Source organism: Anomalospiza imberbis, chromosome 17 (genome assembly GCF_031753505.1).
Source record: "Anomalospiza imberbis isolate Cuckoo-Finch-1a 21T00152 chromosome 17, ASM3175350v1, whole genome shotgun sequence".
NCBI lineage: Eukaryota > Metazoa > Chordata > Aves > Passeriformes > Viduidae > Anomalospiza > Anomalospiza imberbis.
In genome coordinates this window covers 11142259-11158413 of record NC_089697.1, presented here as the reverse complement: position 1 = coordinate 11158413, position 16155 = coordinate 11142259, and the positions used below count along the sequence as shown (strand labels likewise).

Below are 16155 nucleotides of genomic sequence, written 5' to 3'. Positions count from 1 at the left end.
CCCCTCGGCCCGGGCGGCCCCGCGGCCGTGAGGGGCGGAGGGCGGGGCCGTGGCGGCGCGGCCGCGGCCGGGCTCCTCCCCGCCGGGCTCCTCCCGCCCGGGCTCCTCCCGGCCGGGCTCCTCCCGCCCGGGCTCCTCCCGGCCGGGCTCCTCCCCGCCGGGCTCCTCCCGCCCGGGCTCCTCCCGCCCGGGCTCCTCCCCGCCCGGGCTCCTCCCCGCCGGGCTCCTCCCCGCCGGGCTCCTCCCGCCCGGGCTCCTCCCGCCCGGGCTCCTCCCCGCCGGGCTCCTCCCGCCCGGGCTCCTCCCGCCCGGGCTCCTCCCCGCCGGGCTCCTCCCGGCCGGGCTCCTCCCCGCCGGGCTCCTCCCCGCCGGGCTCCTCCCGCCCGGGCTCCTCCCCGCCGGGCTCCTCCCCGCCGGGCTCCTCCCGCCCGGGCTCCTCCCGCCCGGGCTCCTCCCCGCCGGGCTCCTCCCCGCCGGGCTCCTCCCGCCCGGGCTCCTCCCGGCCGCTCCGGGCCGAGGTGCGTGCCCTTCCCGGGACGGGAGGGTCCCGCCTCCGCCTCCGCCTGGGGCCTGCCTGGCTCTCAAAACCACGGGAGTCGGTTCAGAGGTTCAGTGCTGGTAACTTGCCGGAAATACGCTAGATGTCAGTTATCTAAAGAACATAAGTCAAAGGCGAAGTTTTCCGCGAGGCTCACGGTTAGTTATAGAGCACTTGTGTTAGTTACACATTAACTCCTTCCTCAGTCATCCTGTTGTAAAAAAGGATCCGAGCAAGTGGTTAGATGGGTGTCTTTTCCACCTAAATCTGTTCTTACCCCTCTGTGCCAACACTTCCTGGTTTTTTCTAGATAAGACATTAAAAAGAAAACAGTTTTACAAGCATGTGGAGCCAGTGATTTCTTTAAACAGACTCTTCGTTTTGGAGTTGATCTGTGGGTGGCCAAGTGGTGACAGTTCTGTCCCATCGGACACGGTGCCTTGCCATGGGTTTTCTTTGGATGTTGATAAAAACACCTGAAATTCAGTCATTTCCTCTGAACAAATCCATAAAAGACAACATAGTAAACTAGAAGCTATTGACACATAGAAAAAAACAGTCAATTTCCCAGATACAATAAGCAAAAAGCTAGTAGAAGGTTCAAATCATGTTTGATACATAATTTGGTCCTAACCTAATGTTCATTTAAATAATTAAGAGAAAATACTTAAGGAGATTAAATACTGGCTTTTAAACAAATGCTTGCACTTTGTCGTGTTCTCTTTTATTCCTTTCATCCAAAGTCAAACCATTTTTAAAACACAGAGCAATTTTCAGCTTTATTAGAGATCTCATTTAGTCCAGAACCTTTGCAATTAACAATCCACGCGGTAATGTCAGGGAAGAGCCACCAGAACAGAAAGAACAACTGTTCACCAGATATGTCAGTCTGTCTCCAGCACACAAGAGTGAGATCTGGACCAGTGATCTGTATTTTTTTTTAACTGTTAAACAACTCTGCTCCTATAGAATTTTGGGTTAATTTCTTAAATACACTTATTGCAATTGTTCCTACTTAATTTTAAAGAAATAACTAGTATAAATGAGGCAGAAAATTCTTACTTCATGCGTTTGTTTTCTTCTTTATTTTTGTGTGAAACATATTTTAATTTTGTGACAGACGTGGCATATTGGAGCAAAGTTTTCCAATTAGCAGAAATGAAATAAATTAAAAAATACTTGTTATGACAAACATGTTTCTGCACTTTTAACACAGAAAGGTGCCGGCGATATTGAGAGGAAATATATTTGGTTTCAAAGCCCCAGTCATAACAGTGATAACAAAAATATACAAGACAGCACCAAAGATTTCGGGAAGCCCCTCTGTGCTACTCAAGCAGCATATTTGATGCAAGACAAATAACTGCAGCACTTACATATATTGAGAAAGGGGATGCTACATGCAAATGCTTCTTTAATGGGAACATCTGATGATTCGATAGGTAAAATAATTAGCACTAAGATTATTTTAAGCCTCATGGACAACCCAGGCCCCATTGATGGCTTGGCAGAGAAAAATCATGCCAGTAGAGTTGGACATTTTTTTCCAGCTGCATGCCCCTCTATTCCTGCCCCACGGCTTCTCTGCTTCCTCTCCCTAACCCATTTCTCACCTGTTTTTTGCTCCACAATTTTCTTCTCCCACCACGTCTTCTCTCTCCGTACCTCCCTGTGAAATGCCTCTGCCTGCAATTCTGTGAAATTAACTCAGACACAAATCCATAATGGAGATACACCCCCTCGATGCAATTACTTACACATTTAGCTCTATTTACTATTTGTTGGTCTTGATAGATAAAGATTCAGCATGAACTGAAAAAGCGAAACCTTTGGGAGAGGTACCAGCCACGCTGAGGCAGACTGGATATCAATCAGTGACAGAAACTGTCCTCTACAAAAATTCCACAATAAATATTGATGTTTATGCAGCTGTTCCAAGGCACCGTTACAGATTTGGATGACCTGTTTTCATGCCCAGTTTAGATGCCAGGAGATATTTTGTAAAGCCCTAAACCTTCCTCAGGTAAGAATCTTCACTGAGAGAACAAAGGAGAGAGCAGATAAAGGAGAGAAGTTTTGAAGGATAGAGAGAGGTTGCAGAGAGAAGGGGAGAGGTTAGGAGGGTTAGATGCAGAGGTCGAGAGAAGCCGCTGCAGTGCGATTAGCAACATCCAGAAATGTGAGCGTGGACAGGTCTGGGGGAACTAAGGATGTGAGGTTAGACATGTCCAAAGAAACAGAGGGGCTGAGGGAAGAAGCATCCTGAAAGGTGAGATTGGAGGCATCCAGAAAAGGTGTAGAGATGAGACTGGAAACATCCTCAGGAGTCGATGAAGATAATCCAGAGGAGCGCTGAAACACGAAATAGTTAAAATCGGTGAGGTCTAGAGATTCCGACGAGGTGGAGGAGCTGTACTCGGAGACCCCTGGTGAGGATGGAGGGATTGTACAGGAAAAGTCCAGGGAAGCTGAGGAGGTGTGACTGGAAACATCTGTGGAGGACGAAGAAGTGAGACTGGAGAGGTCTGGAGAGAGTGAAGAAGTAGGGCTGGAGAAATCTGTGGATAGAGAGGTGACACTTGAGAGATCTAAAGAGATTGAAGAGCTGTCGCCAGACTGATCCAGAGAGCCTGATGAAGTGGGACTTGATAGGTCCAGTGAAACTGAAGAGGAGAAACTGGAGCGCTCCCAGGAATCTGAAGAGGTGAGACTGGAGAGCTCTAAGGAAATTGAAGAGGAGCTACTGGAGAAGTCTGAGGAGAATGAAGATGTGAGACTTGAAAGGTCCAGAGAGGATGAAGAAGTGAGGCTGGAGAATTCCACAGAGGATGAAGAGCTCAGACTGGATAAATCCAATGAATCTGAAAAGGGGATTTTAAAGAGTTCCAAGGAGGCTAAAGTCTTGACACTGGAGGGGTCCAGGGAGGCCAAAAAAGTGAGACCAAGTAGGTCCAGGTAGGTTGAAGAGATGACACTGAAAAGCCAAATAAATCCCCAACATGATGGGTGTTAAATCAGGAGCATTTAAACAAAAGACCTCTATAATCACACCAAAACAAAAAGATAGCAAGACCCTATTATTTTTTTTTTTTTTAAATAATGATTCAAACGCTGTGCTCAGTCTCTTAGTAGTTTCTCTTTTGGTGCAGAAAAACTCCAGTAGTAAGAGCCCACAGAATTATTGAGAACATTGTGCCTTTCCAGGGGACTGGAACAGAATCAAACGTACAGTTGCAGACAGTCTTCTCTCCTGGCATGTCTGTTCTTGTTCAACCAGATTTATTTTTCTGTGTAGCATGTGCAGGATTTATTTTTGGAAGCTAACAATGTGCTAAATTGATTCTGTGTCTGAGAAATACACATTTCAGGAACAGCAGTTCTAACTGTTATCAGATAAAAAGAGATCTTATTTTGTTACCTTCTTTTATACCTCTGGATATAAAATCTGTATAGTAATGATAATTTTTTATTTGTGCTATTTTGAATTGTTTAATAAAAATATCATAAAAAGAAGTTGTGATAGAAGGCAGATGTGATTAAAAAGGGAACAGAACAGCTTAAATTTCAGTTCAGAAAGGTGCATCTAATTATAGTAGAGTAGATCAAGAGGCTGATCCACAGCTGCCTTCTCTCGTCTCCAGACCACGCTGCAAAGCTCAGAGCTCTCAAAGCCACGGCTGCCTCTCCAGACAGGCACAGGAAGGCACAAAAAGCTCTTCACTCATCACAACCACATTTTATGGACCAAGAAAGTGCAAGGTACAGGAGACTGCAGGTGAACACACCCCAGCTCTGCCCGTGATCTTACACAACCCATGTCCAGATGAGTGTGTAATGGATTTACCATAATCACCATGGGTGCAACTCCCACCCAGGTCAGCTCTTAACTGAAGCAGGTGTCTGCTGAGCAGCCACTGAGCCTGAATGGTGTCTTACTATGCAAACATTCAAATCGTGGGGATTTAGCACAATGCAAACATTGCCACATTAAAAAAAAGAGCTGCTTATATACCATTGATGAGACCCCCAAAAGTTCTTGAATATATTTAACATTTATAGATAATGCTTCTGTAATTTAAGAGCTGTTGCAACATGGTTGCAATTCTTTCAAGAGTACAATGTTTATAGATCAAAAGTCAAAACAAATTACTTTTTCCAAACAGGCATAATTTATGATGAAATGACAAGTTTGCTTGCTGTCCTGTATTGTTAATAAAACATAAAAGTAATTAACCCCTTAAAAAATCCCTTGCTATCTAAAACCAATATAATTGTGACTATCTTTAATCTCAAAGTTTTCTCAAGTATTTTACAGGGGAGGATATAAAAAAAAAAGGCAAATTACAATATAATAAAAAGCCAGTGTCCAACAGACTATAAATTCCATCATCTCTTCACTGAGTTCTTTCTGTCTTAATTTAAAATAATAAAGTTATTGCACTTTTTCCTATGAAATAACACTGTCAAGAAACGTGGAGTTATGGTCACCTTTGTACAAAACACAGAGGTCAGTAATAACGTTTCCTACCTTGGGGAGCTGTGGATTTACCTCCTTTCTCTGCCTGGGTAAGCCATACTGGGCTGTGCTGGTAAAGCTCTGCTCTTCTCTCTGCTGCTGACCCTAATCTGCTGCACAGCCACTGGGAATGATGCCATGCTGGTGACAATACGGTCAGCCCTGGTAAATCTCCTGTCTGAGCACAGCACTGCACACAGTGCCAGCAAACACCTCACTGGAGTCAGCTCTGATCTTAAGAGAAAGATTCAGTTCTGCGCTGTTTCCTATTACAGGACAGTATTTTGAAGGTTAGTTGATGAAGATGTTAATTTTCAACTTTTGGACACCTGGATTCAAAGTAAGAATAATTTTGCAGTGTCATCCAAGTCTCAGCTGTCCATTCTACAAAATCTGGCATAAATAGCCTGAGGAGGGACCCAGGATCTGCAGAGCAGAATTCAGGTACACTCAAGTTTTAAAAATGTAACGAGCGCGGGTCTCCAGGACGGTTTGGATGGATGAGAGATCTCTGAAGTCAGGTCTTAGAAAATGTGGTTTATTAAAAGGGGGAAAGGCCCTGCTTGGAGTTGCCAGGCGCAACTCGTGGCAGGCCCAGGGGGAGAGGGAGAAGGAGAGGGAGAGAGCGAGGGTTCCAGGTGAGGGTCCCAGGGGAAGGTCCAAGAGAGCGTCCGGTCCCTCGGGCACACCTTATCAGGGGGCTTCAAGGTGGGCTGGAGCAGGACTTGGGCCAATGGGGTCACAGATACCTGATACTTCAGGGGAGGGTCACAGGTGTGGGATGAACCAGACATTGGGGGTGAGACAGAGCATTCCATTTGACCTTTGGACCTATCTGCAGGTAAAGGGCGTTGTTTAATCAGAAAGGGGGATTGCTTTCAGCCTGGCTATACTATTGTTTTCTAGTTATTCAGTAGTCAAGGTTTGCTATTTCAAATCTAGTTCTCATCTCAATGTCTGTATTTTCCAAATCTTTTGCCAGGCAATCATATTTATAAGGTTTTCCTATTTCATCTTCCCCAACATAAAAACCTTGTGCATTACTTCCTCTTTCCATGTGGTTAATAACTTGTGTTCCTTTTTAATTGTGGTTATAACACAATAGCATCACGATGTAAGATATTTTGTCCACAGCTGGTGCTCGTGGTCCTCCTGAGGTAAGCAATTAGTTCAGCTTGGTTGTAACATGTAGCCTTACCTTTAGAATAATTCAGTTCTACAGGGACATGTAAAACAAAGCTAAGGAGATATTTAAGATAGAAATTAACAGATCCTGTGGCAAGTGAAAGAACAACCTCCACCTTAAGAAATGGAAGGATTCTAAAATGACTCACTGCTTCCACACAAGCTCTTTATCAGCACTCTTCAGTTCTTCCATAAATGTAACTTCAACAGGTTGCTGACCTTCCCTTTGACCCAGTGCTCTTTCAGGGCCAGGAGATTGGAAATGCTGCATTATCACACAGTGGGTGTTCATGTTAACTGTATTTGACATTTATTGGAAATACAAATGCAAGTACAGACCACAAGAGACAGCTCAGCAATGTTGTAGGAAATGGTGGTTACAATTTTTCTGCTTTGTTTTCGAAGCAAACCCCTGGCTGGCACTTGTGGCTCACTGCTGTGTGGCTGAACAGGTGCTGACACCCACTGGTGGGCAGGGATCCATCAGAGCCCTCAGCACTGATTTGTTCACATCACATTCCTACACCTCTGCCCCTCCACTTCCTCTGTCCCTTCCCCTTTAAAAAAAATTCTTTTCTCCTGGTCCTTCAGTTGTTTCCTCCAGTTGTAGCTGCTTTCTCTTCCGCATTTCCTCCATTCCTTCCAGCCCCCAGAACCCAGAGCCTCCCTGCCCTGCCCCTCTCACAGTGGTGGTGCATGCATCCACAGCAACCCACACTCACTGCAGTCAATCTCAACACAACTCTCAGCCCATCAAAATCTTTCCACAGGATGGATTCTCCACAGCACACTGTGAAAGCTGCTTGCTAGTTACAACCAGATTTGCAGAAAAGCTGAGTTAGTAAGAAGCAAAAAAGACCACAGCAGCTGCGAATGTGCATTTTAGGATATGCATTTCAAGAAAAGAAGCCACTCACTCCAGGGATTTCTTCTCCTTCACCCCTCTCATTTTCGATTACTCACCTCATAGTTCTAAAACACAAATAGACCAGAAATTTTCAGGAATTAAAACAAAATTTTATTTAAAAAGCGCCACATACAGAAAGCCATACTCTGACAGAATGAGAATGCAGGCATATAAATAAAATAGAAGAAAGATATTATCTTTCAAGAAGTTGTTGAATGCCTGTAAAAATTAAATAATAAGTTTTTTTCAGTGCAAGGTGAAACTGTGAGTTCTACTATGCAGTCCTTAGTGCAGAAAAATTTGGAAATGAAAAAACTGACTTCAGAATATCAAATGATGCTAATGGCTGAGCAAACATAAAATGAATTTCAAGCTAAGCATTTTTATCAGAAATGATGGTACAGTTTTGTAGAAGTTTCACATACACTTTTAAAATTGAAATGTTATTTCAGTTGTAATAATCTCCTGTAAAAGTATGGCAAACCTCAATGACTTCAATTAGTAAGGTAGTCTCAAGCCATTTCTGTTTAGAAAAATATTCTGTTCAGAATAGTTATTTTTTAAAAGTTATATATCTATATTCCTATTTTCTTCCCCCAGCACAAACCTTATGGAAGTGTTCTTGTTTGTTAAAATAAGCTCTGTAAGCAGACACTACTAAATAGGCAATTTGATATAACAGAAATGGCATGCAAAATCAAATATGCTGGGCAGGGTGACATTACAGTTCATAAAGGCTAAGACGGTCTTGAAATCGCTTGTAAGCTTAGAATCAAAATTCCAGGAAAAGCTTTGGGCACCAAAATACCACCATCAGCTCCTTCTGGGCTGTGCCTCTGCCTTTCTCTGCTCAGCCTGAAGGGCCTCGTGGGACAGAGTCCCCGTGCGGTGCCCAGGACTGCCCGCAGTGGCACAGCGTGGCACGCGCCAAGGGCTGACCTTTCCTTCCTGCAGGGAACGACTGGTGACAGTACCAGGAACCTGCAATGAGTACCAGGAAACACAGCCTGGAGAACAGCAAGTGAAACCCCCGAGAACACACAGGGCCTTGTACTGTGAGCAAATCAGTTCAAAGGGCGAAGCCATGTGGAACCAGAACGCCGGTTAAAGTGAAGCACAACACAATATCCAGTGGATGGGACAGGTTATTTCTGTGATCAGCTTAATGAGTATATTGTTAAATACTATTTCCTTTTGTGTTTGGTTATCTCCTCAGCCACCTTCACAAAGGTTTTTTAGTCTTTAATTGGTTCTTTGAGGTGAACCTACTACTGTAGCAGCTTACAAGATTTTAAGGCTCTGTGCTTATCGTACCTTTATGTAATGGGCTTTTAGAAATGGAGATACTTATTGTAGAAGTTTAAGATAAAATTTGATTTTAAGGTACTGCATGCCCAGCTCATTAATGTTGCATTTAGGAGCAGGATTTAGGTCTTGGTAAGTAGGTAAGAGACACTTTGATGTTTTACCTATAGTGCCTGAAAAACAATCCCAGTACCGTGTTAGTTCAACCAGTCAAGTTAAAAAGGTTATCAAAAAATATTTTGTACATTCTTTTATATTTCAAGCATCAAGTAATAAGCTCTCTGTTAAACCAAGTTGTATCACACAACTGTCAAAAATCAACAAAAAGAACAATGCTGGAACAACCATTCTGCTTAATTTTGGGCTTGGTCCCAAAAGAGGTAGTCCATAAGTCACACAAAAAATAGAAGTTAGCCTAATGTGCCAGTGTCCTCCACCATAGGCAGCCTCAGCACTAAATGAGGCTATTTCATATCTGCAAACATTATAAGTTAGTGTTCATGTAAATACAGGAACTACACTTGAAATTTATTTCTTCATCGGTCCAGCTGACCCAATATATTAAATAGCCTTTGAGCCTCACCCTTGGTAGGAATTCAGCTTTTCTCCAAATTAAATTTATAACATGCCTAATACACACATCCTTGAAATAACAGAGGATACATGTATGCAGGCCTGGAGAGAAGCTGCAGGTCGTTATGCCTCGTTAGTGATACAGGTCTAAGAACTATCATCATTTCTCTACAAATGCTGCTGCTGCCATTGAATTCCTCATGGTTCCTCTTGCCGAAGCTGCAAACTCTTCAATTTCAGCATTCAGTCTTTTAATTACCCATTCCAATGCTTCCCGGCCCTATAGTTAAAGGAAAGTTTATTAGTGTGCAAATCATAGTAAATAATTTAAATTCTTACTGAAAATGACTGAAGACACAGTCGTTGAAAGAGGAAGGAACAGAAATACATGCCTCTGATGTTATTCCAATAACTGGAGTACTGCTGGAACATGTTCTGCATTTGATTTCATGAAAACAATTCCTTATATCGGCAGTTCTCACATTATGATCCACAAAAGATTTTTTATCCAGACTGCTTTATCTTTCTCGAGGCTGAACTCAAGATATCTTTGGATTGCCAGAGGACAGACTCTCAACTAAAATACTGCTTCATTGCTCCCACATAACTATTTCATGTCAGTATGAATGTAGATCCTTTTTTTACAACAAAATAGATGGCATCAAGAGGGCAGCAAAAGAATGACAGCGTCCCATTGCTGAGTGAGTGGAGATGTTTGCTCCAGTGAAGACTCAGAGAGCTTTGCCAAGAACAATTTATCTTATCTCCATTCACAAGAGGAAAACAAGAGTAAGTTCAGCCTGCTGAGCATTCAGTCTCTACAGTGAAGGCAGCAGAACCATGTGGCTCCGTTCTAAGATTGCTGACAAAGCCAAAAAGTAAACCAGAGATCTTTATTCCCTTTGACATTTAGCCACTGACCACGCGTTTTACACAAAGGCCATACTTACTTTTTTAGCATTGGAAGAAATTGTGTTTGCCATTAGCCCTTCAAGGTAACTGCTGAGACTGACCCCTTTTACAGATATTATTGCTTCTTGTGTCAGAATGGTTCTGAAACAGAGCAGGAAACTGAATTACTCTGAGTAGTTTAAAACAGAAACTCCCTCCTCCCCTACACGTACATTCCCTCATCAGCTTTGCTCTGTAACACAGAACTTCTTGCCCCCTAAACACAACCTACTTCCAGTGTAATTGCTTTATGCTTCTACTTAGAAAATAAAGCCCAAGAGTGCCTGGCAAGTCCAGGCCTCCCTTTGTGGCTCTCGGCCATTTCCATCTTTAGCAGCAGGATGTTAAGAGTGGAAACAGCAGATATGGAGTTACTCTATACTGGGAAAACAGTATTAAAACATCCCCTTCAACAACAGGGACTGAACATTTCTGACTGTCATGACAGGAAAAAACTCCAGTGTTAGAATCTCTAGAACAATCTTGCAGAATCATCATCACTGCCAGCAGTACAGACTCACTAAGCTCCAAGTTGTCTTAAAAACACCAAGCAGCAATTGAAACATAAACCTCCAAAATCAGAGGCTAAAGGCATATAAATGTAGAACAAGGAGCTGAAAACTGCAGATGTACACGAATCCAGTTACAGACAGAACACCCTGAACTGGACTGGACTCCAGCACAGCATGACCCAAAGTCTCCCAGGGCTCTGCAGAACCAGTGTCACTGCAGGAAGCGACAGTCCATTTAATCCTGGTTTTTAGACAATTTACTGTAACAGAGGCCATGGAGCCCTCATCTTCCGATCGAGGGAAACCATGGACACTTTCAAAGCAAAATGCAGTCAGTCTCAGAGCAGGGAGGTACTCACTTGTGTGGTTCATGAGGGTGTGGTTTATAGACAAGCCTCTCATCTACTGACACGAGGTTTGTAAATGAAATCTGTAGAACACAGGACAGGATTACCCTTTGATACAAGTAACAGAGAGTACTACAGAGAGCAAAATGTCACATGATTAGAAAACATAGTGTACACCAAGAGGCTTTATAACATTTTTTCTTAACACCACCCCCACCCCCAAAACTCCTCCTGCTCTTCACTATGTTCACAGCTTCAGCAGTGACAAGTTCCAAGAGCCAAGCAGCTCCTTGCTGAAAAACAGAACTGATCAACTATAACCACATTACTTAAACCTTTAACTTGTATTGTTCTAACACAATTTTCAAGTTTTTTCAAGATGATTTTCCTTTTCCTATGTACAAGGTGCTGTTATACTCTGTGTTCCATTTCAGTGGCACAAACACAACTACTTACATTACAGGATTTAAGCTCCATTGTTTTTTTCACAGGGTCAACGACAGAGTGCTCCTGCACATAGGTCCTTGTCCTGCAGGTGCCGATGAGCTGGGGACAGGCAAACAGAGATGGCATCAATTCCACTCACCCACTGCAATTCTTCATGCCTTTAAATGCACAAGCAGTGGTTACTGCATTGAACAGATCAAGAGAACACAATTAGGATTTAGCTTAAAACAAAGCTATTCAATTGAGGTAGATCTCATTTTCCAGATGGAAGCAGCCTGAGATCCAGATTTGGCTGTCAGAGTCACCGCGTGCTGCTGTTAAGCTTAAGCCATTAAACTTTTAAACCATTAAAGTTATGAAATGATACACATCTATTACAACAGCTGGCTCAGGAGCTTCCCCTCCCCGCGGTGTCCCTGTCTGGCCTGTGACACAGCACCCACCGATTTCACAATGGACGGGATTCCCCACTCGGTGCTCAGGAGCCTGTGGCTGTGCAGCTTCCCGCTGGGATCCACGTGTCTGTCCAGGACATCGACTCCCACCACGCTGGGGTTCATGGGGTTGGGGTATTTCCTCATGGCCGCTGTCATCACAGTTTCCCAGGGGTGACTGCCCAAACACAACCACGACACCTAAGTTGCACGCCTCTGTTTTCAATAGGATTATATCCTTTCCTGGGGAAAAAACCTCTATTTCCTTGAGTGGGCAGTGCACACGAAAATACAACATCTCTGTTTAATTGGGTGTGCTGGTTCTATTGTAACTGGATAAAAATGTTTTCCCTGTGACACCATGCCAGAAGGCTTCACTTCATCCACATTTTCGTAATACTGGAGTGATTTATTAAGTTTCTACTTCCGTGTAACGAGTACTCCCTTCAGATTATTTTTAACACAGACGTTCTGCAGCACCTGATCCCCGGCACCACGAAGGGCCTCGCGGTGTCTCGGGCAGCGCTGCCCCGGGGGCAGCACAAGGACGCCGCTCGGTGCCGGCGGCGCCTTGGCCCCGCACAGCTACAGCCCCTGCCGAGCTTCCGCAGCCCCGAGCACCGGCCCCGGGAGCCTCCCCCAGCCCGCGACCCCGGCCCGCCCAGGACGCGCGGGGGAAGGTCAGGGGAGGCGAGAGGCCGCGGCCCCGAGCTCCCGGTGCGGCCCCGCGGCCCCCGGCCCGCCGGACGAGGGCCCCCGCGCCCAGGGCCGGCCTGGCCGCCGCCGCCCGCGCCGCTCGGCACCTACTCGAACACGTGCTCCGAGGTCCAGATCTTCATGGCTGCGGGGGCCGGGCCCGGCCGCGCTCCGGGGCCGCCGCTGCCGCCGCTCGGCTCCGCGGGCCCGGCGCGCCTGCGCGGGCAGCGCCCGCCAATCGCCGCGCGGCGCCGCGCTGACGTCACGGGGCGCGCACCGCGTGACCGGGGCCGGGCCCGGCCGGGGACGTTCGGGGTGAGGTTGGGGCGGCCCCGGGAGCGGCCCCGGGAGCGGCCCGAGACCCTGCGGCCCGGCCCGGCCCGGCCCGGCCGTGAAGGGCGCGCCCGGGGGCGACACCGCCGGCTCCGCCGCCCACCGCGCAAACACGGGCGGCTGCGGTCTGCGAGCCGCGCTCCGGTCAGGCCGGGGCTCGCAGCGCCCAGCCCGGCCCCTCCGCCTCTCGCCGCCTTGCCCGGGCTGCATGTGGCGGATGACGTCGGCACGGCCGCAGGTGGCGGCTGCCGTCCCAGCCAGGCCGGTACCGCGCCGTGCCGGCAGGGGGCGCGGCGCGGCCCGGCCGGTTTCGTAAGCGGTTTCGTGAGGGTTTCGTAACCCGCGGCGCCGCCGGCGGCCCCCAGTGCCTCCGGCGCGGAGCCGCGGCACTGGCGGGCTCACAGCGGAGCGGGCCCGGCCCCAGACGCGCCCACGCAGCCCCCGGCCGTTCTCGGCGCGCCGGCGGCCGCTTCCTTGCGGGAGAGCGCCGGGAGCGCGGTGAAAGCGCGTTTGTGTCACACGGCACAGAGAGCGGGTGACCTCGCTGAACTCAACCGCGCAGAAATGGCCGCAGTGGAAAAGCGCAGGGGGAGCTTCCCCGAGCAGACGAGAGCCCGCAGAGACGCGGCTGACACCCGCGGCCGTGCCAGAAATCCCAGCCCGGCTGGGAGAGCTCACCGGCTCTGCAAAGCCCCGTGCATCCCCAGCATCAGACCAGCAGCTCTGCTACGGAGAAGCTGCTGTTTAATGAGAAGTGCCATGTTCGGCCACTAGCAAACACTTAAATGGGAGCTGCTAAGAGAATACATTTTTGCTGGGCACACCTGTGTTGATGCTGTATTCCCTCTTTCACCTCATTATTCCTGAACACGGCTAACTCAGCGCTGATCTGCCAGGGTGCACAGAGTTACTGCTGGGACATCGTGAGGCAGCTCTAAACCCGCTGTATACCCTCGGAGTGATTTTTGCAACTGGAGAGTTTTGCAAAGGATGCTAAAAATGCAAAGCATTTTGAGAGGTCTCAGTGTGCCGCAGTTGTGGAAGGCAGTGACCCTGGAACAGGCAGGGACAGTGCAGTAGATACCCATCCCTTATCCATCAGGCTGCCTGTAGCCTCTCATCAGGTCTTTTTTTCTTTAAAAGAAAAGTTATCTACTGGAAGCAAAGCAAAATGTCATCTCCAAGAAGGAGGCATGCCAACATATGGTGCAGATTAGGAGCTAGATTTCAGCAGTTCTTGCTCATGTAAACTTCGGGCTATTTTAACAGGAGATTTGTTAAAGTAGGTTTCTATATCTGAGTGATATCAAGTGTGGAACTACTTATAAACCTGTCTTGTAAGAGAAATAACACAATTATAAATAATACAGACAGACTTTAGGAAAATAAAATGCGCATTCTGAAATGCAGAATAAAAAGTGGCACATCCTAAACATTAGAATTATTTACATATATTATAATACCATAAAATCCAATGGCTTTGCCCCTATGTGTTATCAGTATCTGTCTAATAACTGGAATAAAAAAAAGCACTTTGTCAGTTGAGCTGTCCAGTCCCAGGCATTACCAAGATGATCACTGAGGATGATGATGGACACCTACAAGAGAATATAAAAGCTGTGGAAACCCGTGATGAGGTTCCTTAGTCCATGTGTGTCTTTCAGGGGCTGTTTGCTCACAGCTGCTAGATGCAACTGATGCCTGAGACAGGCCTTGTGATTCTGTGTTTCAGATTTTTGGCAGAGCAATCCCCTTGGCATGGCTAAGAAACACTGGAAATTGCCCTAGGAATTCTGTGGGAAAGTGCTCTGGGGTCCCAAACAATTTATCTGCTCAATGAGGCATGAAGGTTTTGTATTGCCACGACCATGTTTGCCACTAGGGAGGTGTGACTTGTCCCCTTTAAGCAGCCTCATGAAAACCTCATAGTTTTGACCAAAAAGCATAAATATCAGGAAATAACTCACAACCCAAAAGTCTCTTTATGTCCAGCATTATATCCAGATCGTTCCTGCTCTCCGTGGTGGGTACCAAAACCCCAGATTGTCAAACGCAATCAAACCTACACTGCTATGTAAAAATGCAGGTATTGTGTTTCTGTTAGGAAAGCAAACACCGCCCTGGGTCAGAGACCAACCAGGCCACTCTGCAGCACGAAATGTCGCTGAGTTCCACCCTGGGAAGGGTTTGGTGACAATGGCAGCGACTCAAGCTGCACTTCTGAGGGAAATGAATGCAAGCCTGAAGTGCCCTTCATCACGGGTCACCAGAACTGAGCTGTGCAGAGGTGACACTGCAGGGGACTGATACAGGGAGGGGTGAGAGGGGAGAGCTCTGAGCTCACCTGCTCCTGTCACGGGCTCCGGTTGCTTTCCTGCTTCAGGTATCACAACTCTGCACTATCCACATGGCAGCTGAGGTGTTTACTGATTCTTACACTTAAGAAAATTGTGTTCTGTGGTGTATTTCCCCCCCGTCATATTCGGAAATATGGCTACGCTGCAGTAACACAGCACAAGTTCCTTGGTCTGAAATCCAAGTTTTATTGGTGTGAAATATTGGTATTCAATATTAATGAAAACCATTCAAAAGTCTTGCTCTTTTCTTGAGCTGGAAAAACAAGTTCCCACTCCCTCTGTCAATCTGGCACTTGCAATGATAGAAAATTGTCAGTGTTTTCTTTTCCAGACATACCTCTTCAGTGACTTCCATTATACAATTCCTCAAGGCTGCCCAGCTGTCAACACTCATCAGCTGTCAGCTCAGTGTCAGCCTCCTCGTGCTTGGCTCTGTTTTCCTGAATGTACTTCTCAGAGAAAACTTTATTGGATAGCAAAGCTCCTTCTCAGTGCTTCCAAAATTGGCTCATTAATTCCTGGCAAGTCGTAATGCATCCCTGCATGGCAAGGTTACATCAAATGGTGCTTTTAATAAACAAATACCTTTACTGACAGAAAGAAAGCACAGCAATACCTCAGTGCAGGGTGGTACCAGCGCCTCGAGCTTTGCCCATACTTTAACAGGAGTTTTGTTCAAATAATTTTGATCCTTCTAGATTTCTGATTGATGTCTAAAGAAGACACCAACGGGGAAATGTCACCACTACAGAACATTCTGGAAAAGTGGTGTTAGGCACAAATGAGTTTCCATGATGAGACATTTTTTAGGTCAGAACAGAGCTCAGAACACTGTAGCAGGGATTAACATGTTTTGCTGCATCTCTTTCTCTCTTCAGGGAAACATAAATGGAACAAAAATATTTCCCTTTCAATGCTGAAAATGTGTTTTTATTGAAGTAACCAGCATTCTTCACCAGTTTTACCTCCTCTGCAAGGCATTAACAGTTTCACTGCTGATGTTGAGTCCTGACAGTGCTCCCCAGTGCTGCAGCAATCTGGCCTCCCACCCCAA

General features: G+C 46.5%; 1 protein-coding gene and 1 long non-coding RNA gene across 2 annotated transcripts; one reads left to right on the top strand and one right to left on the bottom strand.

The window, feature by feature from the left end:
- The first annotated feature begins 923 nt into the window (after positions 1-923).
- On the top strand, positions 924-10181 carry LOC137484292 (uncharacterized). Its single transcript, XR_011004817.1, has 3 exons — positions 924-3493; positions 5330-5508; positions 9813-10181. It is a non-coding gene; the product is annotated as an uncharacterized lncRNA (long non-coding RNA).
- On the bottom strand, positions 7229-12622 carry PRELID3B (PRELI domain containing 3B). Its single transcript, XM_068208019.1, has 6 exons — positions 12523-12622; positions 11725-11893; positions 11291-11380; positions 10847-10917; positions 9975-10077; positions 7229-9304 (listed from the first exon to the last, which is right to left on the bottom strand). The coding sequence occupies exons 1-6, from the start codon at positions 12552-12554 to the stop codon at positions 9185-9187; spliced, it is 585 nt and encodes a 194-aa protein (XP_068064120.1). The 5' UTR covers positions 12555-12622; the 3' UTR covers positions 7229-9184.
- Between the last annotated feature and the right edge of the window lie 3533 nt (positions 12623-16155).